This window comes from Aythya fuligula, chromosome 2, assembly GCF_009819795.1.
Source record: "Aythya fuligula isolate bAytFul2 chromosome 2, bAytFul2.pri, whole genome shotgun sequence".
NCBI lineage: Eukaryota > Metazoa > Chordata > Aves > Anseriformes > Anatidae > Aythya > Aythya fuligula.
This window is the reverse complement of record NC_045560.1, coordinates 10,977,707-11,004,185: the sequence shown is the minus strand read 5'-3', so window position 1 is coordinate 11,004,185 and position 26,479 is coordinate 10,977,707. Positions and strand designations below refer to the sequence as shown.

At 38.5% G+C, this 26,479-nt stretch overlaps 1 protein-coding gene across 5 annotated transcripts in view; it reads left to right on the top strand.

The window, feature by feature from the left end:
* The window catches only part of DIP2C (disco interacting protein 2 homolog C), a 307,964-nt gene that overhangs the window by 260,721 nt on the left and 20,764 nt on the right, over positions 1 to 26,479 (top strand). For 3 of the 5 annotated variants that reach the window (XM_032181493.1, XM_032181495.1, XM_032181497.1), the window contains 5 exons: positions 273 to 403; positions 10,376 to 10,544; positions 11,493 to 11,663; positions 18,624 to 18,653; positions 20,345 to 20,406. In XM_032181493.1, coding sequence (XP_032037384.1) covers positions 273 to 403; positions 10,376 to 10,544; positions 11,493 to 11,663; positions 18,624 to 18,653; positions 20,345 to 20,406 — 563 coding nt within the window. The remainder of the gene's footprint in view (positions 1 to 272; positions 404 to 10,375; positions 10,545 to 11,492; positions 11,664 to 18,623; positions 18,654 to 20,344; positions 20,407 to 26,479) is intronic. The other 2 variants (XM_032181494.1, XM_032181496.1) reach the window with 1 other exon arrangement.

Sequence of the window (26,479 nt, the reverse complement as noted above, 5' to 3'; positions counted from 1 at the left end):
ACGTCTTTAAAACACTCACAGCTTTCTCCCTAAATCAATTCAAACTTATCATTCTTTCTGTCTCCCCTTCCCTTTCATGGCTATTTGGATGCCCTTTTGAAGGAAAATTGTGTTTCCTTAATATAAATTACATGTGTATTTACGCTGAGCACAAAGTCAATATTTATTTGTTTTCTTATCCTGTAACTGATTTAAACACTTGGCGCAGTTTGGGAATGAGCCTTCACAATGACATAGTTGATCATTTTAATTACTTTGCTGTTGTCTTTCAGATGTCTCATGCAGCCACTAGTGCCTTTTGTCGTTCTATTAAGCTGCAGTGTGAGCTTTATCCCTCCAGAGAAGTCGCTATCTGTCTGGACCCGTACTGTGGACTTGGGTTTGTCCTCTGGTGCCTCTGCAGGTGAGATTTCTCCTCAGCATTTTAAAATATCACTTCTATTGTACTACAGCACAACAAACAGGATGGGAGAAACAGGTAGGACCTCTGGGACTAACACAGGCAACTGGTATTGCCAGAAGCTATATGGAGAATGCTGTATGGAGCGGACACTTGCTTTCAGTAGGATGTAGACTCATAGAATGGTTTGGATTGGAAGGGACCCTAAGAACCATTGAATTCCAACCCTCCTGCCATGGGCAGGAACACCTTCCACTAGACCAGGTTGCTCAAAACATGGCCATAGGTACTTAAGGACTATGAGTGCAGAGCATCATCACGGCTTTTCATTGAACGTCTGCAGTTTTACTGCTGTATATGCAGAGTCTGGCTAGGTTTTACTTGATGAAGGCAGCACTCTACCATGATTATTCTGAGGAAGCAGTTTCTTGGTTTCCTCTTTTTTATTTTTTAATCTGAAAGTACAAGTGAATATTGGGGACTTTTCTCAGTTGTGGGACATATGGATGTGATTTTTGCAGAGACATGGAAGTATGTTTTGTTACAGAAGGATACTTCTATGGCAGTAGCTAAGCTATCAGAAAAAAAAAAAAACAAAAACAACAAAAACAAACAAAAAAAACATTACCAACAAAAAATAACATTTCTAGTGAAATGTGAATCAGCTTTTCTATTAATAGGAAGTTTAGAAATTTAACAATTGTGTCAATCTTTATACTCCAGGGAAGTTACAGTTCAACACTGAAAGCAGTTCCATCGATTTTTTTTTTTGTGCTTATTCTTCTGATTTGTTTTTTTTAAGATAGCTGGTTTGAGGCAAAGGGGAAGAGCTATGGGAAAGTTAATGGAGCACATTTTTATGAAGACATATTAGAGTCAAAGCAATCCAGCGTCTGTACTCTCTTTATGGAAAGCCCTTTGGTATTAGCAGTAGTGCTGGTTTTAGTTACTGAAATTAAGATAAGCCAGGGGCAATAAAGATGCTGCATCTCTGGATAAACATTTTACCGATTTAGTAAATACATGAAGGAAACATTAGAGAAAAACTGTTGCAGCAATTTGTATTCAGCAAGTATTGTTCATTTAAAAGCAGTCTATTGGCCTATTTTTGCCCTTACCTTTTAAAATATTTTTTATTAAATATGAAATGGGCCAAAGATTAACAGTATTATCCTATTCATTCTTGATCAATATTTCTATTTAGGTTGTGCTTGCCCTAATATTTTTTTGTTTTGTTTTGAAAAAGTGTTATTTCAATGTCTTAGCTCTATAACAGAAAACTCAGGAAACATTTCAGCAATGTTGAAATTTTAATTAAATCACTCTGTAATTTTTAAAAAAATATTGATATTTTTAAGTCAGCTGCATATTTATTATATAGACTTATGTGTCAACACTGTACAGCCTTTGCTCTGGTGGGTAGTCAAATTCATTGGCTAAGCTAAATCTGCTGTGATATATTCAGCAAGGTAGGACCAGGGAAGGACTGTAGAGAAAATTCAGCTAAAGAGTTTATTTCTGTATCAGGTAATGTAGAACATGGGGCATACAAGAATAACTTCTATGTAAGATTTATCTATTCTGTGCATTATAGATGCACAGAATAGCGATAAATTTTGACGTGTCCAAAAAACAGGTATTTTATGGTGCCCATGAGCCTCCCTGATACACACATTTCTATTTATTCCAAAATCATATTTGGAACAAGTATGCATTTGCTGCCCTTAGATTCTTCCCAATACTGATAATGTTCGGCCTGTTGCAGAAGATTGTTTATGACTGGCAATTGAACAAGGCAGCAGACCACTGGGAGAATCAGTCTGTACGCCTCTATAAAGTAGAAAATTTTATACCATTTTCAAAGAAAAGAAGGAAAAAGACAAAGCTGAAGGAACTGTGATCAGGACAACAACTCTTTAATCTTGTGAACCATTGTCAATCTCTTCTTTGTCACTGATATCTGTCCCTATAAAACCAGGAAGATTGCAGGCTGCTTGAATTGCAACTGTCATTTAGAGAAAGCTGACATCAGATACAGCTTCATTAATTCCACTTACAAACTTAATTTCCATTTCATTACTATTTTAGAAACGAGGAGTATTTGATGTGTTCTGTAATAGCAAAAAATACATCCTGGAGCTTATTAGAATCTTGCTCTTTATAACTTAAAACTTTGCAACTTTGCATTTTACTCTTTGTAGTTTAGTATGCCAAAATACTTCCCAACATTTTCCAGCCCAGACTCTACCTCAGAGTATTCTTCTGGAAAGATAGGGTTGTCTGTCACCAGCCCCATTAGCCAAGTTAATACTTCTAATGGCACATGAAAGTGAAGTTAGATTTTCAAATTTTTATCAGCTTTAGAGTTTTGAGAGTTAAATAGGAAGTCTTTGTTTTAGGAACCCAGCAGGAAGAGAAAGCAACCCCCTGTACAGAGTGCAGTTAAAATAACAAGTATGTTTGAATCCCTTTATTAACTAGAGTAAAGGAGGCATTGAGTGAGCAAGGGAAGAAAAACTAACCTTTTATCCCCGTTTTAGGTGCTTAAACATTGTTCTGGCCTGCTCCACTGTGGTGCCCCAGAGTGCACCAATCTATGTGGTCAAAGCTACTTAGGAAAGCTGCTAGAGCATGGAGCCAGACCTTTGGTAAGTCTGGAGTATATTGCATAGTTTTGCAAAGGTTTTTTTATTATTATTATTTAATTCATTTATTATTTTATGGCCTAAAGGGTATAAAATAATAAAGAAAAGAAACCTTGCAAAGCAGAGCAATACATTAAAAAAATAGGATTTATCACATTCCGTCTAAACTGGCTGCATGCTCCAGCAGGGTTTCCTTGGAACCTTTGTCATAGAACAACACCTCCGTGGTGTGGCAGCAGTCATCAGCCCCATGTGAGTTCATAAATCCAAAACTTCTTAATTGTAACAGTTTGCTACTGATTGCTCAATAAAAATGTATTATTTTTGCATTTTTCTCTTTAATAATGAGAGGGTGATCAGAGTGTTCTGCCTTGAATTGCATTACATTTTAAAGTGCGTCATGTTCTTTAAAAAAAAAAAAAGGCAAGTTGAAAGTGTCCTCCAGTTTAAAAACAAATGATGCTAAATCCCACTGTTCAAAAATGCTTCCTGAAATTAAGATGGCCCTATCTTAATACTGATCACTGTGGGGCAGAACAGAAAGTTCTACAGTTCATTAGTGAGGATTTTCTTAATTGATAGTTGCTAAGTGATGCAGTACACTAAGAATTTTCCCTCAATTTTACTCATATTATAGTTCTACTTCTATCATTGAAAGATAAAATTGTCCCTGTAGAAATTAAAGCTAACAAAATCGATGATTTAAAATAAATTATATATTAGTAATTCTCAGAATCTGTGATTAAAATAGTGCAAGTCAGTAAAACTCAAACAGGACCAGAGAAGCTGGATTTTCCAGTCCACAGTGGCCACCTAATAAATATGGTGAATGCTGTGTAATTGTCCTAGGAAAGCTTTCCAGGTAAGGTGTAATGAAGTGGCTTCCTCCTGTTCTACTCCCGCTGTCTCTATTCCGTAGCCAGAAGCACCCAGTGGTGCTGTTGCGTAGCTTGTACAGCAGGAGACCATGGGGTTTCTTGTTAAGCAAACAGGGCGAGTTGTGCAAGATGTATGGAAGGAATCACAGCATTAGCATGACAACTGCAGTTTACAAAAATGTAGTGTGCTAGAATCATTAATTACTGTTAGGTTGACTTGAAGATATCTGCCAGGCACGAGCATTTCACCCAATTTCTAGCCCATCTATAACAAATTAAAGGCAGGGCTAGGTAAAGAAGATCAAATGCCACATCAGAAAAGAACAATCCTAGCATGGGAAATGCAGGATATGGACATAGCCAGCTCTCTTGTATCTTTTGCACAGTGCACAAGTGATTCAGGCAGAATGTAGCAGTGCTGCACACAAAAAACGTGCCAGTTTCCCATGGCCAGTGGCAATTTCTGGAAGAGGCTATTTGCATTTTTCCCACTTGGCAATATTGAACCTGCCTTAAGTCTAGAAGGTTCAAGGGCAACTGAAAGCCCTGAGTTATCTCAATACATGAGTACAACAGGTTAACTCTGCTGACTCTATAGCTGACTGAAGGCACTAACATGGGTGAGTAGCTGGGGCAGGGAATGTGCTGCTAAGGCAGGGCCTGAGTCTGAGCTAATAAATATTTAGAGTACTGTAATGAACCACATTTAATTGGATATTATAAACAGCAATGTCATTTCTATTGGTACTGGCATTTGAGTCATCCTAAGGTAGGCAAAGGTTAAACATGTATGAACCCAAATGCCAGTACCAATAGAAATGACATTGCTGTTTATAATATCCAATTAATGTTTCCAATGTATCCAATTAATATATCCAATGTTTATAATATCCAATTAATTTCAGATAGTGAGTTTTGTTTTCAGGCTTTTGGGTGCATTAGGCAAGGGCACCTTAGGAAAAGGTCTGTGGAAAACTTCATTAGTTCAGAGCAAGATTGCGCTCTCTCTCTCTCTTTCTCTTTTTCTCTCTTTTTTTTTTTTTTTTTTTTTTACCCCCAAAACAAAATAGAAACAGTGTCCAAAATTTTAAAACTTGCTTGCTTGGTTTGGTTGCCTGCTTTGAAGTATTACAATAAAGGGTCTTCATGTTGATGCTAAGCACCCCAAATAGTTTCGAGTTCATATGATTTCCACCCCTGCTACTGCTGGATCATGTGTAGGATGCTCAGGAGCAGTCAGCAACACACTTCCCAGGGATGTTACACACCAGTTCAGAAATGCCCAATAACAATCTTGAACCATGTTAAAAACCATCCAATACAAGGTTAGAGTTTGCTGAAACATTTCTCTAGAAAGGGGAGGTTTAAGCCTTTTGAAGAAATGCTCATAGCTAGAAGTTCAAGTCACATCTAGCTCTCAGTCAGGGCAAACTGCATGGTCCCAGCAGGCAATACAGGCATTTTGGCATTAACCAAAGGCATACACTTGTCTGATTAGAGTCCCTACACCAGAGCTCAAGTTAAAGCAGGGTGCTGGGTTATGGCACCACTCTCATTGGTTCCCTGTAAAGTCCAGACCTGCTCTCAGCACTTAAAACCTACCAAGATTTATGGCTGATGTCTTTTCCATTTCTGGATGATCTGCATGCTCTGCACAATGATCCCTTGTGCTCTACATCGGTTGTTGGTTGAACTTTGTGAGATATTTCTGCGTCTCCAGTACGGACTGGTTATGTGCTCACCATGTGCAGCAGTGCTCGTAGTACACTGTATGCCAGGTTGGGAATGCTCTTTTTCATCTTTGTAGTTCTCCAAAAGTGCCCAGGTCTTCAGGAGAACTGAAGATTCACTTTAGCCCAAGCCCTATGATATTTAGGTGAAACATATGTCCCAACAGTCTTCCCTGTGGCCTGTTTTGTCCTTTCTACCAGCTCTGGTCCAGATGATTGTGAAGGCTCTTGCTCAATCCTGTTGAGATTCCCTTGGCATGCTGACTCCCTTTGCAGACTTTAAGTTACGTGCAAACAACTCAATTATTTTGGGCCCAACCAAATGCCAAGTACCCATTGCTGTCCTTCATCACCAAGAGCAAAATATCACCCATAGAAATGCAGAAACTAAATGCATATACTTAAAAGACCCGACAGCACCTACCTGCCTCCTGCAGTCAAGTAGCAAAGCAGCTAATGCCACCTCAGAAGGACACCAGAAGTGAGGGCAGCAGCGTGTTAGCAGCCTGCCAGAATGCAATTCCAAATTGCAGTTGCCGTTTGTCAGCATTTATTGCACTGCTAAAATTTCTGGGACTATAAATCAAAACCTCAGAGTTTATTGTTAATCTGCCTTAGCACAACATGGGGTAAATCTTTGATTCAGTGGAACAGGTAAGTGCCAAGATGTCCTTCCAGGCATTGCCGTATGCTGCCAGAACAGCCTGCCAGGCGGTGGAACCAGAGCTGTGATCAGATGGCACCATTGTACCAAAATACATTCTGGTGTGTTTACCTGGAGTATTCCTGTCCTTGGGCAGCCCTTGCTCAGTGCAGGCAGACAGGGCTTTTCACTTACGGCCAAAATCCAGGGCTTTGTCCACCACCTTAATCCTTTTTTCCCTCCAGATTGCTTTGTAGTCCTCTGAAGAAAGACAGCATTTCTAACCGGGGGTCTCCCACCTCAGCTACTTCAGCATTTCACTTGGCGTTTGCATCTCAAGAGTCATTTTTACAAATGTAAAAATGCCCAGATACAGGTGCAGGGGTGCTCTGAAGTCAGTCTCCTTTTTTGTTTTCTTTTTTTGCCTACTCCTAAAAATGACAGGGATGTCCAGAACTGTCAGACAGTCTCTGCAGTTCTACACTGTGCCTACTGCTGTTACAAGGCTTATATCAGGAGAAAGTCACTTTTGTGGCAACAGATTTCTACAGAAGTGGAAGAAAGGATCTTGTTTCAGTTCCTTCCCAATATTTACATAACTAAATTTTAAAATTGCTCCAACTCCAATACCTTGTGTACTGTTTCAATTTCAGAATGGTAATTTTAGCTTCCAGAATTTATATTTAAACCACCAACTTTTCTTAATATCCCACCTGATCCCCCCGATGCCACAGCATTCACCACAATTGTTTTGTTTCCAGTATGAGACTAGCAAAGCCAACAGCTCAATCATCCCTTGATTGCTGTCTTCTTTTATAAAGGTGAGATAGCACTATTTGTTCCTTTATGCATTTTCAGGATTAGCTTTACCACACCTAGAATGTTTCATATCTAGATGTACCTGACATACATCATCTCCACCTTACCTAGAATTACACAGAGGTTAAGCTGACAAAAGTTTTTGTACGTTTGGGACCGTATACAGCTTTATCCAGCATCCTCCAAAGCATCCTTCCACAACTGCAGTCTGTTCAAGCACTCTGCTCAATTGTTGTTTCCATGCTAAGCCAACACCCTGTAACATTTCACAGCGATTTGAAATCACCAGAGTGGTAGAAGCATTTCAACCAGCCGTACAAGGGAGTATCTTCTATTTCTCAGCTTCTCTCCGCAGAAGCACTGGTGACATACAGCTTCTTTGGGGTTAATGTGGAGGCATAAAGTCTGAACATTCACAAGGAACTGAGGCTTCCAGGAATGTTTTGTTGCTTGGAGTGATTCACAAAACCTGCTCAGCGTTTCTGAGATTAATTCAGGAAGGCGAGCCAAGTGGTGGCTGACATCATGGTGGCCAGGTGCTGCATTAACCGGTTCAGCTGTGGAACTGGCACGTTCCCCCCAGAAATGTGTCTTTGTAGTTCCTCTCCTAGCTCCACCAACTACTCTAGCAAATCAGATGATGCACATGGCTTATTAAACCACAGCTATGTCGGCAAAGGCTGTGTTGGTAATCAAATTTCCAGGCATGGTATTGTCTTTCTGTAGGTTTATGCACTGTAGGCAAGAACAGCACACATCTGAGCTTCAGCACAATACAAAGTTTCCCTCCTGCTCCATATTTCCTGCTGTTCTGCATTTCCATTCTAAACTACTCAGTATTTCTGAGGGATTATAAAACTCAGAAAAGGCACTAGCAGTATCTTCATTTATCTAATAAATAAGAAAAAAAAAAAAAAAAAAAAAAACACACAAAAAAAAAAACAAACTCTAATCAGAGTGAAATTTCTGGTAAAAGTGTGCTGTTGCCTGGTCTGATCATAAGTGTGTTTGTTTCCCTCAATCTCAAGAAGATGGGGTTATTCCCATCCAAATCCAGGTTCCCTCATGCTTTGTTGCATGGCTTTTGGTGGGATCATGAGGGAGAACAAAAACATGTTTCTTTGTTTCTTGTTTAGCATAAGTTGATCAAGAGGGGGAGACAGTTCACCTTCTCTCATTAGTGTTGCTGAGGAGGGAAGATTTGTCCTAGTTGTGAATTTGTATTCCCAAATTTTGGACTATCCTCTGGTAAGGTGCACTTGGAGTCAATGTTCCATTCTTCTACTCCAGGTAACAAGTGTTCTCCTCCGTTAGTTTGTGTGGGCACTTTTCAGTACAGAGATACAGTTTGTTCTGATTCTGTTCTTATTTGGGGATGTTCTGTCCGGGTGAATAAGTGGCACTTACGGGACCTTAATGCAGTTCTGAATCATACAATATTTGACCCTTGGCAGCCTGTTCCTGATTGTGCAGAATTTTTTTTCTCCTGATAGTGGTCACATTAACTAGAAGAGTTCAGGGACAGGCGGAAGGGTTTGAAGGCAAATCTGAAAAACTTAATGGAACTGGCTGAGAAAGAAAGAGTGAAGTAATATTTATAGTAAAATCTGTTACTACTCCCTTGCTGGGTTTGATCTGTCAGCTGAACTCAGGACGTACTCCTTTCAGGCTTTGGTAGCTTTGCCAACATCTCTTTTCACACACTTTTGAAGCGCATACTCTTGGTTCAGCCATACTTTATTCTGAATCCATAAAAGCAACATGAAAGCATAATGCTTCATTTGACCATCGAGTGCTGTAGTGGTTATGTTAACTGTATCTGAGAACACGTCTCTTCGTGGCAAGTCACAGCTTATGAATCACCAAGAGTGGCGCAAATGTGGGCAAGCAAACGTGGACAAAATAAAATTTTACCGCATGATAAATGAAATTATTTGAACTGTATTTCATACATATTCCATGACATCCGCTGGCTCCTACTCCAAAGCAGACCGAAACTATTTGGTTTATTAACTGCCTTTGTGGCTGGACTTTACCATACCACATAAAGACATACAGGTCACACGCATATTGTTCCCAATTGCACAACTTTTGCAAGCACTCTGATCTCAGTTGTGGGGGGTAGGAGGCACTCATTCACCAAGGATGGAAACTGTGTGAGCAGCACATCTTCAAAAATTGCCAGGTGTGTATCTTCTTTTCTTCCTAATATCAAATATGATGGAGATGCTCACATTCCTGAAAATAAAGATCCATTTGGTGTCTTACCTAGGGCACTTGGATTTGAAAGCATCAGCTTTACTTTACCAAGCTGGCATTTCAGTTTTTCATCTGACAAATGAATTTCTCTCCTGTGCATCATAAATCTCTGGGGCTTTATGGTCTTTTTTCAGAACTTCTATGATTTGGGAGGTTTATGCTATGACTGTTCTGATCTGAAATATCTACAAATCACAGATTAAGATGTGATGGAGACTGTAAAAGTGATGGTAAATCTGTCTGTCTTGAGATGAGTGAACAGCATAGGACCCACAGAAAATAAAGACATCAGTTTGGGAATACATTCTCCCTGGGGAAAAGTCTTGGGTAGCAAGGAATTAGCTCTGACATAATTACTTCCTTCAGGGACCCTAGTGAGTATCTTTCTCAATACTTGTGCTTCCTGGGTATCCAAAAAACAAAAGATGTAGAATATTTGGTTTTTGAAAGTTCATTAAACTTTCACATCAGAAATGTAAAGCCCCAAGTATTGTTGAAGTGGGGCCAGATTTACATCCCTGAAAATGGTTGCAAACCGCTTGCTTGCCTCAGCAGGAGAGAGGTTATTTCCATGTTAAGTAATCAAGAACTCTTTTAATCAAGGTATCTTAAAATGGTAATTACTCAATCTTAATTATTTGTCAGCAACACATAATTTTTGTTGATATTATAATAGTGTTTATTAGCACCATCAATAACCTAGCTATTTTGCTCTCTTCAGTCAAGTTCTAACAGCAACGCACATTGGCACTTTGAGTAACGTAGTGTTTTAGGAGCATGTTCTGCCTGCATTCCTCTTCGTATCCTCACAGATTCCAAATGTACAGCAAAAGGCAGAATTTGGCCCTTGAAGTTAAACTACTGGACCTGTAGAGAACTGTAAGACATTGCCATGGATCAATGCACATTTTGATAATCTTTATGTTTTAGTGCCACACAGCTTGTAAACATCTGCAGGCACAAGCATTTAGCACGTGTTAACAAATCTTGTATCTTTACAGCGTTTATTCAGGACACCAGTCAATTTTGATTCCTCCCTCAGAACTGGAGACCAATCCTGCTCTGTGGCTTCTTGCTGTGAGTCAGTACAAAGTGAGAGACACTTTTTGTTCGTATTCGGTCATGGAGCTTTGTACTAAGGGACTGGGTTCACAAACAGAGTCACTGAAGGTGAGTAATTCAGTCCTTCTGCATAATCTGCCATGTGCACAGTGTTTGGGTCTTCTCTGCTCGGAGTGGCCGTGCTAAATGTATGCATTGAGGAGAAAATCATCAGAGGGCAAGGGCAGCTTCCACAGAACTGATATTATTCCTTGCCAGAGGCTGTATATTAATATCAATCGTTCTGTTTCAGATCACAAGGCTTTTAAACATCAAGGAAAAGCTTTTATTTACCTAAGCTTTCTGATCTGTGTTGCAGTCTGTGTTAGTAGGCATATGTTGGAAAACAGAGGTGTAGTAGTTCAAGAAACCCAATATACAAAATACATTTGTATATTATGTTTTATAAATTCCATGATTATATGAGGTACTAGTTTGGTTTTGATCCATATAGTTAAATAATCACATACTTAGTACCATATTGCTTTAACTGGATTTTCCTCATTGTAGGGGAAGGAGGGTGTATATATATATATATATTTAGCTCAGAATTAAAAGCCAGGTAGCCAGTTACATTTCTGAAATAATCTAGAATTTCCAGTATGCTACTGAAATAAATTAGATCTTGGGATACTAACATTTTATGATGTCTCCAATCTTTACCATCCTCAGTTAATAATTTCCTAATCAGTTTTTCCAAGGCTAGTCAATGCTTCCTGTTTGCTGTTATTCAGTGGCATTCAGAATTAATACTGCTAAATAGCATTGCCTCCCTTCAGAACGAGCATACCCATCTCTTCCTAAATGCTCCTGCTGAAATGCCAAGCAAGTATGTCTGCTCGTCTACAGCTATTAGACTGTCATCTGGCCATCCGGCTTCCAGGAAAGATTGAAATTAGACCGGCTCCTTACCCTCTATCCATCTTGAATTATTATACCTGCAGTTAAATGCTACTGACCTTTTTTTCTTTAAGTCTGCCCTTTTGTGGCCTTTGTTACATTTTATCTTCCTTTTAGGCAAGGGGACTGGACCTCTCACGAGTACGGACATGTGTAGTAGTGGCTGAAGAACGACCTCGGATAGCTCTTACTCAGTCGTTTTCAAAATTATTTAAAGACCTTGGTCTCCATCCTCGGGCAGTCAGCACGTCACTTGGCTGTAGAGTTAACCTGGCTATATGTTTACAGGTAAGAGTTTTAACTTTGTTTACAGGTAAGAGTTTTAACTTAGGCTCAAATTAAAATGGTTTCCACTAAGAAATATCCATTGTATTCCCTTTGACAGCTTTGTTGTAGGCATATTAAGAAAATGCATGTAGTACTTATAATGTTCTTCTTGCATATACAGGTGGTAACTTCTGTTACTTCGTCAGTGAACACTATTCATCCCTCTCATGTTGCATTCATAGCATTTATCCTGCCCATGAATACAGTAATTCAGAAAAGTGCATGGTAGTGGCAGAATGTGTACTCTGTACTCCAAAAATATTATTTAGTTATGTAATGTAAAATCCAGTTTGCAAGTGCTTACTTTTAATATGGTACAAAATTGATTCCTTTTGTTTAGAAAATAATTCCAGTCCTTACTATTAACTATATATATTTTTTTTCTGCATGCAATTTATTGCTTACAATAAAAAATTATTTTGCAGCATCTTTCATTCTGTTTTGATCCACTAATCAGAAGAAAGTACCCAGGGATAATATGGGATTTAACCTCCAGGAATCTTTATTGAATCATGATTTTAAGGACAGATGGAGCACTGTAACTATCTGATCTGAATAGCCTCTAGGTTTTCACCCAGTGATAGCTACACCAAGCAAATAGTTTTAGGCTGAATTATAGCATATCATTTTATCTTTCAGGACTCCAAGTGATGAAAGTAAGCTTCCCTTTTTATAAGGTGTTCAATTTTTAATTATGTCTGCCTTATTTCTAGTTTAAATTCATGTGGTGTTAGACTCAGCCATTTTTTATTTTAGTATGTTTTTCTAATCTGGAATAAGGAATCTCATTTCTTTCATGATTATAATACAAATCTTAGTCTTTGATAAATAGATAAAGAATCTTAAGACTTCTTTCCTGATCTGTCTCTCACTTTTATGACTCCTGATCTCTTCCTGTCCTTCTAAATCTGGTATCAGAACCTTACATATTATCCCTATAATAGTGCCACAGGTGTCCTACTCAGATATATGATTTCCAACTTAACAATCATTTAAAATCATGCAGAAATAATCTTCTGCACTGGCAACTGCATAGTCTGGGAAGTTCCATATCCATTTGGGTTACATTAAGGAATTTCTTATGCATGTGACCTACATAACTGCTTAGGTGTGGAAGCCAGAACAGATCTTCTCAGTGACACTACAAATAAGGCATTTGGACAGTCATCCCTGTAAAGATTTTTTATTTTATTCAAAAAAATGTGGCTGATACTGGTGATGGGTTTAGCACAGACAAATATGTCCGTGTGTTATGCCTGCCTTAACCTCTTGCCCTGTTCAACATCACTGAAGAATCATGGCTCTCATCAGGCCTTGGCTAAAAGTCACCTTGTTGTTCAGCACACTATCAGAAAATGAATACAGAAGGTATCCCATAGCTCCACGACTACTTGCTTTCTCTCTGACTTTCAGCACAATATCCCTTTGGCCCAGGGCAACTTTAATTATTATTATCAAACAGATGACAAGGCAAAGTTGAGCAGGGTTAAAAGTCATTCTGTGTCCTAGACATAGAATTCTGTGGTTCGACATTCTGTAATTGCTGCCATAAATATTCTCCAGGAATAAAAATTCAAGAAAGTCTCCTGTTGTCTCAAAAGCAGCACTTGGATCCTTTTAAACATCTTTTCCCTAATAAGAAATAGACTTGAGAAAAAAATGCATCTTTTAGATCTTTTTAGAAACTTCAGTGTACTCAAGTAACATGCTCCCCATGTTTTTGTCATAGGTTTGGAAGAAAAAACACTGACACAAGTTTTGAATTCTCTTCTACTGGATGTTTCTTTGCAAAGATACAGGCCTCTTTGTTTCTTTCTCCAAATCTAGACTGCTATATGGTGACGAGGCAGAGAGGACAACTCAGAAAACTTCTAGGAAATCTTCAGGCACTCTGACCTGAAACAACATAATTTGGAAAGGTACCAGCTTAGGCCAATTAGCAGGCGTGGGTGGGTGTGCTTTCCCAGTTAGCAATCCAAGCAACTTGAAACAGTTCACTGGGAGGAGTATTGCAGGCAGCAAGGACACCTGTGGCGGACTTTCATTTTCCCTCAAGTATAAAGGGAGGTCAGAGAAGAAAGATGGGCTAATTACTTGGTAACAATAGTTTTCTAATTCATTCCTGTATTGTTAGCCATTCTGAAGTGCCAGCAGAGGAGGGGAAAGAGGGAAATGATGGCATACGTCCATGGCCAACTGCTTTGAATTCTCTGACAGACCAGGATGGGGTCCACCAGCTTCCTCAGCCAGCTGAGTTGGAGCTGTTTCTGAAAAATACCATGACCTCCCACTGGCTTCTGGTTCATATAGGGACCAAGGATGAAGATAACAAGGACAAATCAGTGGCAGAAGTTTGCTTGCCACTATTGAAAGTCTCCCTTTCAGACTTGCAGGAGTCTGGACTGTGAGGTAGTGGCTGCTTCACCTAGGAGGTAAATCATTTGTTCAGGACAAGTAATAGAATCACGCAAATGACACTAACCCAGATTCAATGCCCAGGGCTCCAAGTAAGCCTCACTGGAAATAATATTGTACTGGTCTGCCTGTGATGGGATGGAATTAAATTCTTCATAGCAACACTTTTGGCACAGTCCTTTGGATTTGTGACTAATGCAGTGCTGATAATACACCAGTGGTCTCACTGTTGCTGAACAGTGCCATGCAGCAGGCAGGCTTTCTCTGTTTCTCACTCTGTCTGCCTCCCCCACCCAGCAAAAAGGCTGGGGATATGCGAGAAGCTGGGAGGGAACACAGCTAGGACATTCCTAAGGGATGTTCCATACCAGATAAAGTCATGTTCAGCAATGAAAAAAAGAGGGTGGGAGAAGCATATTGGAACAAACTGTAAAATTGGATAACTCTCTGAAGGAATGCTATTGATAATACTGGCTATGAATTTAAGAACAGCACACAATGAGATCCTGGTGCAAGGTGATTAACAGCCTGGCTGATCATATAGCTTAGTGCCAGGCTTCATTTACTTGTACTAAGATTTTACATTTCAATTCACAGGACAAACTAAAAGCCATATATAATTTAAAGAACGGTGTGGCTAGAATTAAAAAAAAAAAAAAAGCCATTTTGGAACAGTCTATATTTGGTAACATTACCCTTCCAAGTAGAATGCTTTTTGAAGCATTTTAAGCCAGGAGTAGTTTGGCAAGTTCTACAGGGGGTTGAAATATAACTACAGATGTAATAATGCTCATGAGCATTACCATAAAACATGTCATTTTGACAGAGAATATAAAGATACAGGATTGCATCCTTTGAAGCATCTGGTAGTAGGCACTGCCAAAGACTGAATGCTGAATTAGACTGAGTGCTTTTTCCAAATGTTCTGGAAGATTATGGCTAGTGATACTCCAGAGTAGCTTGTGGGTTATTCTGTTTTCTGGGCTGAGGAGCAGAATGAATTTTAATCCTTGGTCAACTACATTCCTTAAATTAACATTGTCTCCAGTATGTTCCAGAAATTGGTCACGATTTCTGTACGCTTCACATTGCATAAAAATACTTCTAAACATGTTTGAGTCGATAGCATTTGTCTTTCCATTTTTTCTTTCAAGTTACATAGTCTGTGAGGTCAGTGTGTGTTTCCTGGGACACCATCTTTCACAGCAACAACTGTGATCCAGCCTATTCTAGTGTCATTCTAAATCTTATATCTATCTTATCTATTTTATCGCTTTTCTAAACACATCTCACTGTTCAGCTGCAGCCCCGTACCAGCAAAAAGCCTGTCCAGGATTTCTTCTCCACGGACTACCTCTAATGCAAACTGGATGTGATTTTTGATACCTTTTTAAATTCTTTTTTTTTTTTTTTTGGTTAAATTAAGGTTCAGGTGTTCCAAGGGGAAAATATACTGATTTTTCAAAAAGCTTTCACTGTTTTCCACTGCTGTTTGAAGAAGAGATGTGTCTGTGTGTATGTGTATACAACTTCACAGCAGAATTTGACCTTTTATTAAAGATTACTTTGCAAAGGAAATCATTATGATAATCTCTTTGGTACAAAAGAGTTTTAGCCTACCAAATGAATCATAATTTCAGGATTAGGATCACTGACAGACTAATGTTCTGTCATTTGTATTCATTTCCTCTCAAATTTAGAGCAAATGTGCTATGTGTCTTTTGATGTAATCTCTTTGGACTAGATTTTTAGAGGTATGCTTTTGAAAATAAATAATTTTCTCCATCTTTAGGGACTTAAATACCATTAATGTCTGACCTTCTATGACTGTACAGTCGCCGATAATTGTCCAGCTATTTCTGAGATGAAAAGATGGCATCCAGCATATTCTAATTCTCATTAGCTAGCATCTTTGCATTCTCAAGAGATAAAGAGAGAAATAGATACAAAAAGTAGCCCCTTTCTTACAACAGCACAGATGGTTTTCTAGGATTTTAGCTAATTTCTATTTAAACACTCAAAATGAATAGTAGAATTTTATTCAACCTGCTATGTAATTTCAGTTGAGGATAAACTTTGATTCATTTTCCTTAGCTATCCCTGAAAATGTGCAAGCTAGAGCAAGGGAGCAGGATTCATCTGGCTTCACTTAATTCACATTGAAGTTAGACACTAGGACTAAGTTAGTTATCTATTGTCCATCAATAGTAGAGATAAAGAAATGGTTCCAAGGACGGTGTCATTCATCTGATCTCAGGTGCCCATCTTGGGATTCATCACCATCTGGAGATACTTCCTGCCTTACACTGCACACTTGCTTCTCTAACGACTGAAACTATGAAATGAATCCCTCCGTCACAGTCTAGCAAAGGGAACTTTGGCAGTAAATTTAAGGGTTAAAGATAATGTTACCTTATCCTTAGTGATAGATTGCACTTCTTTGAGGACTCCCCATATTAAAAGTAGTAAGAGTTTGCTATGAGAAGAGTGCAGCAGGCGACCATACCCCCTGTGTATGATTCACACTTTGCACTGTGCTGCAGCTCTGGGTGAGCTCTGTCAGATTCTGTTTTCCCACCTTTACTATGAGTCATGCTCTGAAGTTCTTTTCACAGCTCCAGCTGCTGTGCTTGCATATGTGAAACTGTTAAATGTACATCAAAAAAGCATCACTGGAGCAGGAGTAGGCTCAGAAGTATAAACATTGAAGCCACAGCCCTAGACAACAAAACGAAATGAAACAAAACAGTTATTTTTAAATTCTTCAGACTTCTGTTTGCCAGGTAGATGGTTTTTAACTTTGGGGAGGGAAGGAGAGGAGAGCACATAGCTGGGCCTTTAACTGCAGTGGAGATTAGGTGCAGGCTGAGTGCTGGCACAGTGTCATCTCTCCTAATTGTTATGGTGGTTCTTGGTGCAGTTTTGACCTGCAAAGTTTTCTCAGAGAATAAATGCCTGGCATGTTGCAGAGATTTGCATCGGCCCCGCATGGTTCCCTGGTGGCATCCTGTGGGCAAGACATTTATTTATTCCAAAGGATGTGACTGATGATGTATGAGTTTTCAGGCAGAATATGCTTTTAGCCCATTTTGTTTCCTTGAACACTTGTCCTCACTAAGTATCAGACACAACAGAGGTTATGTTGTGGTTTTCCTGTTACCAGTGTTACAGATGTGCTCCATCTCTATCTCACAAAATAAATGTGCACAGACAAATTGAGTCAGTCACTCAGGTCTTGGATAAGATCTTGCTTCTTTAAAACAATGCTGAGACCTCAACTGCTGTTTGTTAGTGCCTTAGATAAAATCAGTACGAGGCTCAGACACTTGAAGACCTCTCTGGACCTGCAGTATAGTCACAAGCAATGAATTATATAACTGATGAATTTCATCAACTCCCCTGCTTTGTTGCAGTTACACTGCAGTGTTCAACCTAGGTTATTAGTAAGATTTCTATTTTTGGGTAGCAGTGTAAGAAGCAGATCCATCCTATTTCTTAAAAAGCTTCATCTTCCCCCACATCCAAAATTTACCTATTTTTATATGCTGCTGTGGCAGCTTCCTGTGGTTTTTAACTTTGCTGGGGTTCAGAAGTTTGGCAAAAGGGATGTGAAACAGCAGTGCTCTCAGAGCTGCTGCTTTTCACAAGTTGTAGGGTTAAATCCTGCAGCAACCATCTGGGGTTAGGAATTCAACATGACGGTAGCAGTTTAGGACTAGTCATGACTGTGTTTTGTCTCTTCACTGCATTATCGATCGTGGTGGAGAACTGATGGGTTTCTGTTAGTATTTAATTTTACTGTTCTATATAAGTATTACATTGTTTATAGTAGAAAATGGACTAAGAATGAAGAGTTACTGAACTATGAAGTTACGCCATTTAGTTATGGTCTTATAGTAATTAGATTGTGCAAGAAGCCTTAATTTTATTTCACTCTAGGAGCAGGTTAATCTGTATGAAACAAGTTGTAAGTATCATTCTCTTTTCTCCATTGTATACTAATTATTTTTTTCCCAGAAGAGAGCTTACTTATGGTTTCCACAGGACATCGCTTACAAACTTCTAGTAGTGAAATGGCAGACTTGGAACCCCTGTCTCAATGGATGTGCATTAAAATAGCAGGGCCATAATGTTTACTGACTTATTCACCAAAAAATAAAAAATCAGTATGCTAGACACATGTTTTCCACTAACAACATTGTCTGTAGTGTCCTAAAACCATTTAAGTCTGTTTGTCCAAGGTTAGCAGTCTACAGCTGTCTCTTCTGTTGCTCTACTAAAATGTTGACACCTCATTTTTTACTTTTTTTAACCTTTAATGGTATAATGGTTAATTTGTAAGATTCCTGTATTTGACATTGTTTTTCTTTTTATTTTACTCCCTGCTTTTTGCATTCTCCTCTTTTTTTTTTCTCCCACCCTTCATTCCCATTTTTTACTATTATTTTCGTCTTGTGTTACCTTCTTTCCTTCTCTCCCTCATCCCTGCTATTCCTGCTGCTATAGCCTCACAGGCTGGGGAAGCTGGCCGAGCAGGTAGGGGATTTTCATGTTCCCTCAATACCCACCTATCAGCTTCCAACAGTGGGACAGACTAGAAATTGAGTCTGGAGATTTGGGGATTTTCAGATCCTATGAAATTATATACAAGTCCATTATAGCTTTATCTGGATGCAGGTTTCATCAAATATTAGTTGTCTGTTGTAACTCTTTCATTCACACTGAAAATAACAAATACCATAGTGATTGTCTTTGATTTTCATTATTTTATAATCCAATTCAAGTTTAGTTTTATTTTTAAAAAATAAACAATTTTTTTCTCGTTTTTTGTTTTTAACATTGCATATATTTGAAATAAGCTCTCCGCTCAGCACTAGTCTGTTACACTGCTGAGTTTACTAGTAGACTCAAAATCGTGTCGTTACTAGCTAGAGAGGATATTGTATCTTGTATTGTGTATAACAAGCTAAAGAGGCTAACATGCATGTGCAGCTCTATTACTCTTTTTCTCCTCTGGTGGTGGGTCACTATCAGTGTCTGTACAGTAAGTATCAATCAGTACTGGTAGCTCTTTTCCCCTTTAGATACAAAATTATGTATTCATTGAATTCTGTCACACTTTTTAGTGCTAAATGAATCATGGAGCTACTGGCCAGCATTGCAGAAACACAAAATTTATCCCCAGACATACTTAATGTGAAGAATTGTACCCTAATATATCCCAAACAGAACAGAAATCACTGGGAATTGATGCTGTCTGCTGTTTTAAATACTTAAGATCTAAATAACTGATAAAGGAGTTCCTGCACTTGTACACTACCTAGGCTAGGTGAATTTATCTGCTGAAAAAAAAGAAGAAAAAAAAAGTTTTCCAAAGTTCCAGTGTTCAGAAATGAAGTTGTGTTTTTCTTCTAGCTTTCTGTTTAGCAGCGATATGAACTATGCAGCAGAGAAAAGAGCCTTAGACTACAGCACTGAAAATTCCAATGATGTTCTGTAGTGATGAGTTTGAAGTCTTGGATAAGGGAAAATCATAGCAGGTTACAAGTCTGCAGCAAAGCTGTGGGTGGAAAGGCCTAAAAGACTCTATCATCTCTGCATAAAAGGAAACTCGAATTAGCCTACTATTGTTCAAGTAACTAAATATTATGACATAAAATGAGGCTTTAAATTATACAGTGGAAGACCGAAAAGGAACAGAATAATTGCTTATAGATCTTCAGTCCACACTGGTTCGTGTCATGCGTGCTACCTTTAATATCTTTAGCTTCAAATATATTCTCTGTTGCATGTGTGGAAGATTCTCAGTAAACCATGCTTCACATTCCTGACCATGTGCTTCTGCCATTAAACTATGTCTCCTCTTGCCGTTTCTGCATTCCTTTCTATGGCAAAATGTGTTTAACATTTTTGTATGTATCCACATGCTGAATACTTGGCCTTTTGTAGCAAATAAAACCTCTGTTGACATGTGTTTGGTTAAATGGTATGGCCGCTTGATGCGTTTTCCAACCACAAGGTAACACGTGCCTGACGGTAGGTATGTTTCCAGGTGCTCTGTAAAGCTGACTCTGTAAAGCTGAGCTTTGTTTGATGAACAGCTTAAATATAACTTGTCGTTTGATTAGTATAATTAGCAGTGAAATGAATGTTCAGTTATTCGGGGGGTAAATCTCTTTTCTCCTCCCAGCCTTCAGGTTCTGATTAGCTGATGTTGTTGTTTACAGGGAACATCTGGACCGGATCCAACCACAGTCTATGTTGATATGAGGGCACTGAGGCATGACAGGTCGGAACCACCTTTTTCTTCTATATCAAACACACTTAAGAGTTTCTAGCAAAAAAGTCATCACACCTCACTCTGAAAACCTTTTTAATCCTCATAAATAATTTGTGATAACTCCTGCCTGCAAGCAGAAGAAGTTACTTCTATTAGTTGGTTAATTAATGAATGTTACCATTGATAAAGCTGAAGCATCAGGTATAGCAAGTCTGTTCACTAACAAGATTCCCAGCTTTTCAGGGCTTCGTGACACTTATTTCTGGTGGGACAGCCTAGCCAGTCCCTAAGAAATGGAGCCCTGTTGGGCCTGTTGGCTTCACAGAGGTGTTTCTTCTTGTTGGGCAAGGCCAGCAAGGAGACGATGGGGAGATTTTGCTGTAATTCTTAATGCTGTAAGACTGTGAAGGATTATCAACTTTGGCCATTGTGAGCAACCACATTCTTTGTCATTGGATGTTTTCTGGTTTTACATTTAATGTTAAATACTCATACAACAAGTGACAACTAAAATCTACATGTAGTTTTTGTAAGGAGTTAATGAAATCTTCTGGATGGAAGGAAACTTGTAATTTAATGTGTAATTTTAGAAAGTACCCATGCACATGTTTCAGTTTTCCAATACGGTAGTCAAAAAGCTAGCAGGTAATCTCTTTGTAAAATTTTCTTTTAACAAAACAGAAAGTTTTCTGTTAACTCTGGAAGAGGTGAACATTTAGTTGACAGTGTTCACCACTCCTGGTGCCATAAAAAATCATTATCCAAATGGGGCTTCTTATTCTTTTTTGCTCTTTTTTCCCTCCTCTCCTTCATAAAAGCTTAACAGCAGAGAATGTGTTCACCTTAGGCAAATATTGACTTTAGCTCTATTAAAGTGACTGGGTCAGCTTGCAGGGTACCAACCTCAAGGCAGTGCTGGCCTCTGCCCACATCACCCCCCGCATTTCCCAGCACTTCATAAATGCTAGTCATAACAGGTTCGTATTTCTGGACAACACATAAATTCTAAAATGAGCATGACCTTCAGTCTGTTAGGTACATATAGTTTGGACCTGCTCAGCAAGTCTTCCATATATATCCCTCTGTCGCAGTGCAGGGCTGAAGAGGGACAGGGATTTGTCCTGCACGTGCAGAGACATCTAGCTCAGAGCTGCCTGCCTAGACCCTCTTTAGTGAAAAGGCAAATGGGAAGTTTTAGGATGTGATTTACCTGATTTCTTGTAAGTTTTCAGCTTAAGGAAATACTAATTGGACTCAAAATTGTGGGCTTCTTTCCATTAATTATAAAGGGAACATAGCATAGTTAAGTAAAATACAAATACAGGCGTCTTCTTACAGGACATGGAGTATGGCAGGTGGAAGAAAGGACCTGTAAGATACTTGACACTCTCAACATTTCTCTCTTCCTTTTGCACGCTATATTGCCAACAGTAATACTCAGGTTTGATCTGTCCTTTGCGATACTGCTGCCTGCATAACCTGGCCTCAGAAAACTTGGACTACCTGGCCCAGCAACTACGGTACAGTGTAGACATGCTCACACTCAGCCCAGGGAACAAAAAGGTCCTGACGTTATCATTGCATGAGCCTATCATCTCTGCAGTGCACCAAAGAAAGGGGATTTACTTGAGAAGCTGAATGATTTATTTTGTAAGAAGGGTGTGAGGAGTGGAGCAATTTTTTCTGTAAGAGCAGAACAAACACTGAACAGGATAAATCTCATCCAGTCTAAAGCAGTCTGTTAGGCTTCTTCTGCAGTCGGTGAAAAAGGACACACAACACTGGTGTAACACAGACATCTCAGGCAAGCATCAGCGTGGGGTGAATTGCAGTTAAGGTACCATTCTTTCTGCATTGATGAGGAAGGAAACCTAAACAACTAACTTAAACCAAATGTTTATTTTTTAATAGAAGCATTAAGGTGAGACTTATTTGCCCGTAGTGTTTGAACTAACTTCATAGCTCTAAAAAGGTTGAAGTTAAGTTGACACAATGTAGGCGTATATCCGTAAGCATCATTCAAGTGCAGGAGAGAGAGATGAAGTTGTGTCTATAGACAGAAAAGAATAAAGCAAATATATATATATATATATTAATTTTTCTTAGAGGAGAAGTAAATTTATGTAATATTTACTGGAAGGAATATATATAGAAACATGTATTTGTAAAGATAAATTAATATTTACAGTTTTATAGTAATAATTATAAATAATAAAAATACATTTGTAAATCTTTATATAAGGAAAATAAGATCACGCTTCGTAAAAGCTGTATGTGGCATGAGTATACTATTTCCTTGCCTTACCATGTCATTGAGAAGTAGGCATCATTATCAAGACCAGACTTTGCAGTGTGTTATTTTATATTTAGTGACTAGATCTACAGAACATGAAAGATGAACTTTGGAGTTGCCTTCTCACATTGTGGTAATGTAGATTTTAATTTGATGGATTAAAGCTGTGCCTCATTTACTCAATCCTGTGGAACTTAGAATTAGATCCATGGGTCATAAATTAGGAGACAAAACAACTTTATTTGGCACAGTCTCTTCACACTTGCTGTTTTTAACCATTTTAGTGGAACCGAATGTCACTATCACTTAGCAGCAACTGAAAGATTGCTTCATGTAGCCGTGAGAGTGTACAGTAACAACCAACTGCGTCTTTGCAGGTCAGCCAGTCTCCCAACAATATGGAAAAACTACACTGTACACTTAATGTGAGGGATTTTTTTCTATTTTCTATTTTGAAGGATATTCTCCAGAATTTGAAAAAGACTGAAAGACTGAACATCATTCTTTTTTTTTTTTTTTTTTTTTTTTTTTTTTTTGGCATAATAATGCTTTCTAGTTACTGCAAAAGTAGCTTTGACAGCTTATCAAAATATCATTGTTTGATAACAGTTTAGATCAAAATACCTGTGCCATGTACAATCTGGACAGAGATCTAGAGCTGCTTGGTCAATCAGACTAGACATTTCCTCCCAGCTTGCACTGGATTCTGATGGTTTATTTCTTGGGCTAGTTTAGAGGTTCTCAAACACCTTTTGAATCTGCCTGTGTGTGTGTTTTAGCCCCCAGCCCACAGGTTTAGCTGCTGGGTTCCTAGAGCTCTAGCCATAGTACTGCCAGATCAGGGAAGAGACTGGGTTCACACGGAGATTCAGGAAGCTGATGCCAAGGGGTGCAACCACTCAGTCATTAGCAGGCATCAGTTGTGGTACTAGAAAAAGCATTGAATTGCCTAACAGTGATCATCCAGTGGAATTTTAGGTGATACAGCTACTCCATCAGCCTTGCCTGTTGTATTGGCTAGCACTAATCAGATGGCCCAAGCACCAGATGGCATTAGACACCTGTCTGGGAAACTGAGTAACATCTTAACAGCAGGAGGATGATATTGAAGCATCACCCCCAAGAGCAAAATGCTTCAATATCATTCTATTCGTCTTCTAAAAATCAGTGTCACCAGAAGTAAAGAGTCAGAAAGAAGTGAGAAGTAAAGACAGACTTGTCCCACCTATGCCACTTAACACAAAAATAATAACAATAACAATAATAATTAAAAACAAACTAAACAACAACACAAGAGAAGACCCCCAAATTAGCAGCAGGTGACTTATACGTCCCTGCACTACTGGAGAGGTTAACTCCAAAAAGCAAAATACATGTAGGTGGTTTAATGCTTCCCTGTGCATGAGCTGGCCTCTTGGCAGGCTGCGCTGGCCCAATAGCTTGTTCACTGTGCAGCCCAGGTCATGTAAACATGCCCGTGTGCATGCAACAAAGCTCCAGGTATCAGCACCCTGCCATGCCATTGACTGCAGTTCTCTGCCAATGCTTCTGGGAAAACAACTTAGTATTAAAAAATAAAAATAAATAAATAAATAAATAAATAAGTAAATAGAACAAATATATTCTTTTCACATTTGTCTGAACTCCCCTGGTTTTCAGATCCCTCCATCATCATTTTGGACCAGTCATGTTCTCCTCAGAAAGCTTTTCAGGTGGTTAAACACAAGATACCTAAATATGCTAAAAGCTGAGAAGTGCTTGGAAGAAGAGACAGAGATTCCTTTCTCATTGTACCAGAATACCACATACTTGAAAGATGTACAGTTTTTAACATTTCCACGCTTTTATGGCACTAAAGATGGACATTTCAAGCCCAAGCATCCCTTTTATTGAGGATGCTTTAAAACAATATCTACATGTGTGTAAGGTTAAAAATGTACAACATAACAAATTTAAATGCAAGTCATATCCTAGTAGAAAAATAATTTAATTGGAAAAAATGGCCATTTCATCAAACTGAGACTAGACCTCATGTGTGTTCCAAAATAAATCTTCCTTTCACATAGACAGGGAAAAACCTATTTTTTAAATGCTCTTCAGGATGTCAGGCTAGATTTTCAAAAGTTTCAGTATAGTTGCATATATTCTAAAAGATACTTATCATTAAATCATTCAAAACTGTTTTCAAAATGTAACTGATTTAGCCTGCTAGTTTAAATTTTGGAATGGCCTTAAATTTGAAACTGAGTTGGTGTGAATAAGAAGTGAAGCATCATGAAAAATGTTGAAATGAGATATTTTGACTGCTTTGAATTTTTTTCCCAAATTTTAATATAGGAAAATCATTTTTTTTTCTGCATTTCTGTATTTAAAATGTAGTATAGAAGATTTCCTCATAAATTAGTGGGCTGAAGGATCATCCAATGATGCCTGAAGGAGACTGTTGATCTAAAACTGAAATTTCCTGCAGCCGCTGTAAAGATAAAGATCCCTTTGCATCCTGATACTGTTTCCTGTAGCAAAACCTTATCAACACAGAAAACAAAATTATGAAAATCATTGTCCTGCCTAAAGTGAAGAACAGGAAGGACCTACATTGATATCAGAGTTTGTTTTAAAAGAATAAAAAGGAAAAAGCAAACAAATTCAGTTCAGTCTGTCACTACCCCCAAAATCAGGCAAAAATATCCCCAGTCTCCTTTTTCAGTAGTGACAATTTGTGAGCTCTGATGGACTGGAGGTCAATCAGAGACTTCTAGTGGGGAGAGAGCCACTGATCAAGTTGTGTATGTATTTATAATGATTTCAGTATTAAGATTTAACATGCACTTGGACAGCTTTCTCTTACTTTGGCTACAAGTTGCATTTAGGCTGATTATTGGACTATAGCCACATTTTGTACCAAAAATGAGCGAGAACGAACACTTTGTCAGTGCTAATAAACAGTATTCTTTTTTCTTTTTTTTTTTTTTTTTGTTTGTTTGTTTGTTGTTTGTTTGTTTGTTTGTTTTTGGGTTTTTTTTGGATTCTATCTCTATTTTCATAAATGCAGGCATCCTTACCACTCGTATCCTTCTGATCCTGTCTTTAAATTCCAGTATTCCTTTTAGTGAAGCAATAGTCGCATTAAATGATCATTTGAATTATTCTAATTTCATCAAGTTTAGTCTGGCTGCTTCTTTTCAGTGCAGTAAGAAGAATTGAATTATTAAACCCTTTTGTGGTTTACTCCATTTCCCTTTGAGCTGGATGTAATGGTGAGCTGCTTGGATGGTTTCATGGTCACAGACACAGTGAGACAGCTGGCGCCAAACAGGGAGCCAACTCCAGCTGTGGGATGTGGCCAGGTAGAGGCAGTGGGATGTATGTTGGTTCAAGTTACTCATTTTTTATTCTGGCAGGTATTCGTGATGTGGGATGTGGCATCCAAAACCTTTCGCTGAAATATTCCTATTCCATCATTAAAACAAACTGTTTTAGTCTGATTTCCCACTGTATTTGTTAAACAAGCAGTTAGTAGGTCTGTAAAAATAGGTGTCTTGTCTTCGTATGGGGTCATAGTCATCTTTTGGGAATTATGTAAATTAGTGAATCTTTCCAAAATTAAAAATAACTGCTCCCTGTATTACTTAAGTTATTAGCAGACTTGATGTCTTAGGAATGTATTTATATGCTGTGCTAAATCTGATTTTTCATTGTGGTCTTCTGGGGTGTTCAAAGAGCTCTGAACTTCTGTCAGCTTTGCTGGGAGACATTGTTCCCCTGAGAATGGTGATTTCTGAGGATGGA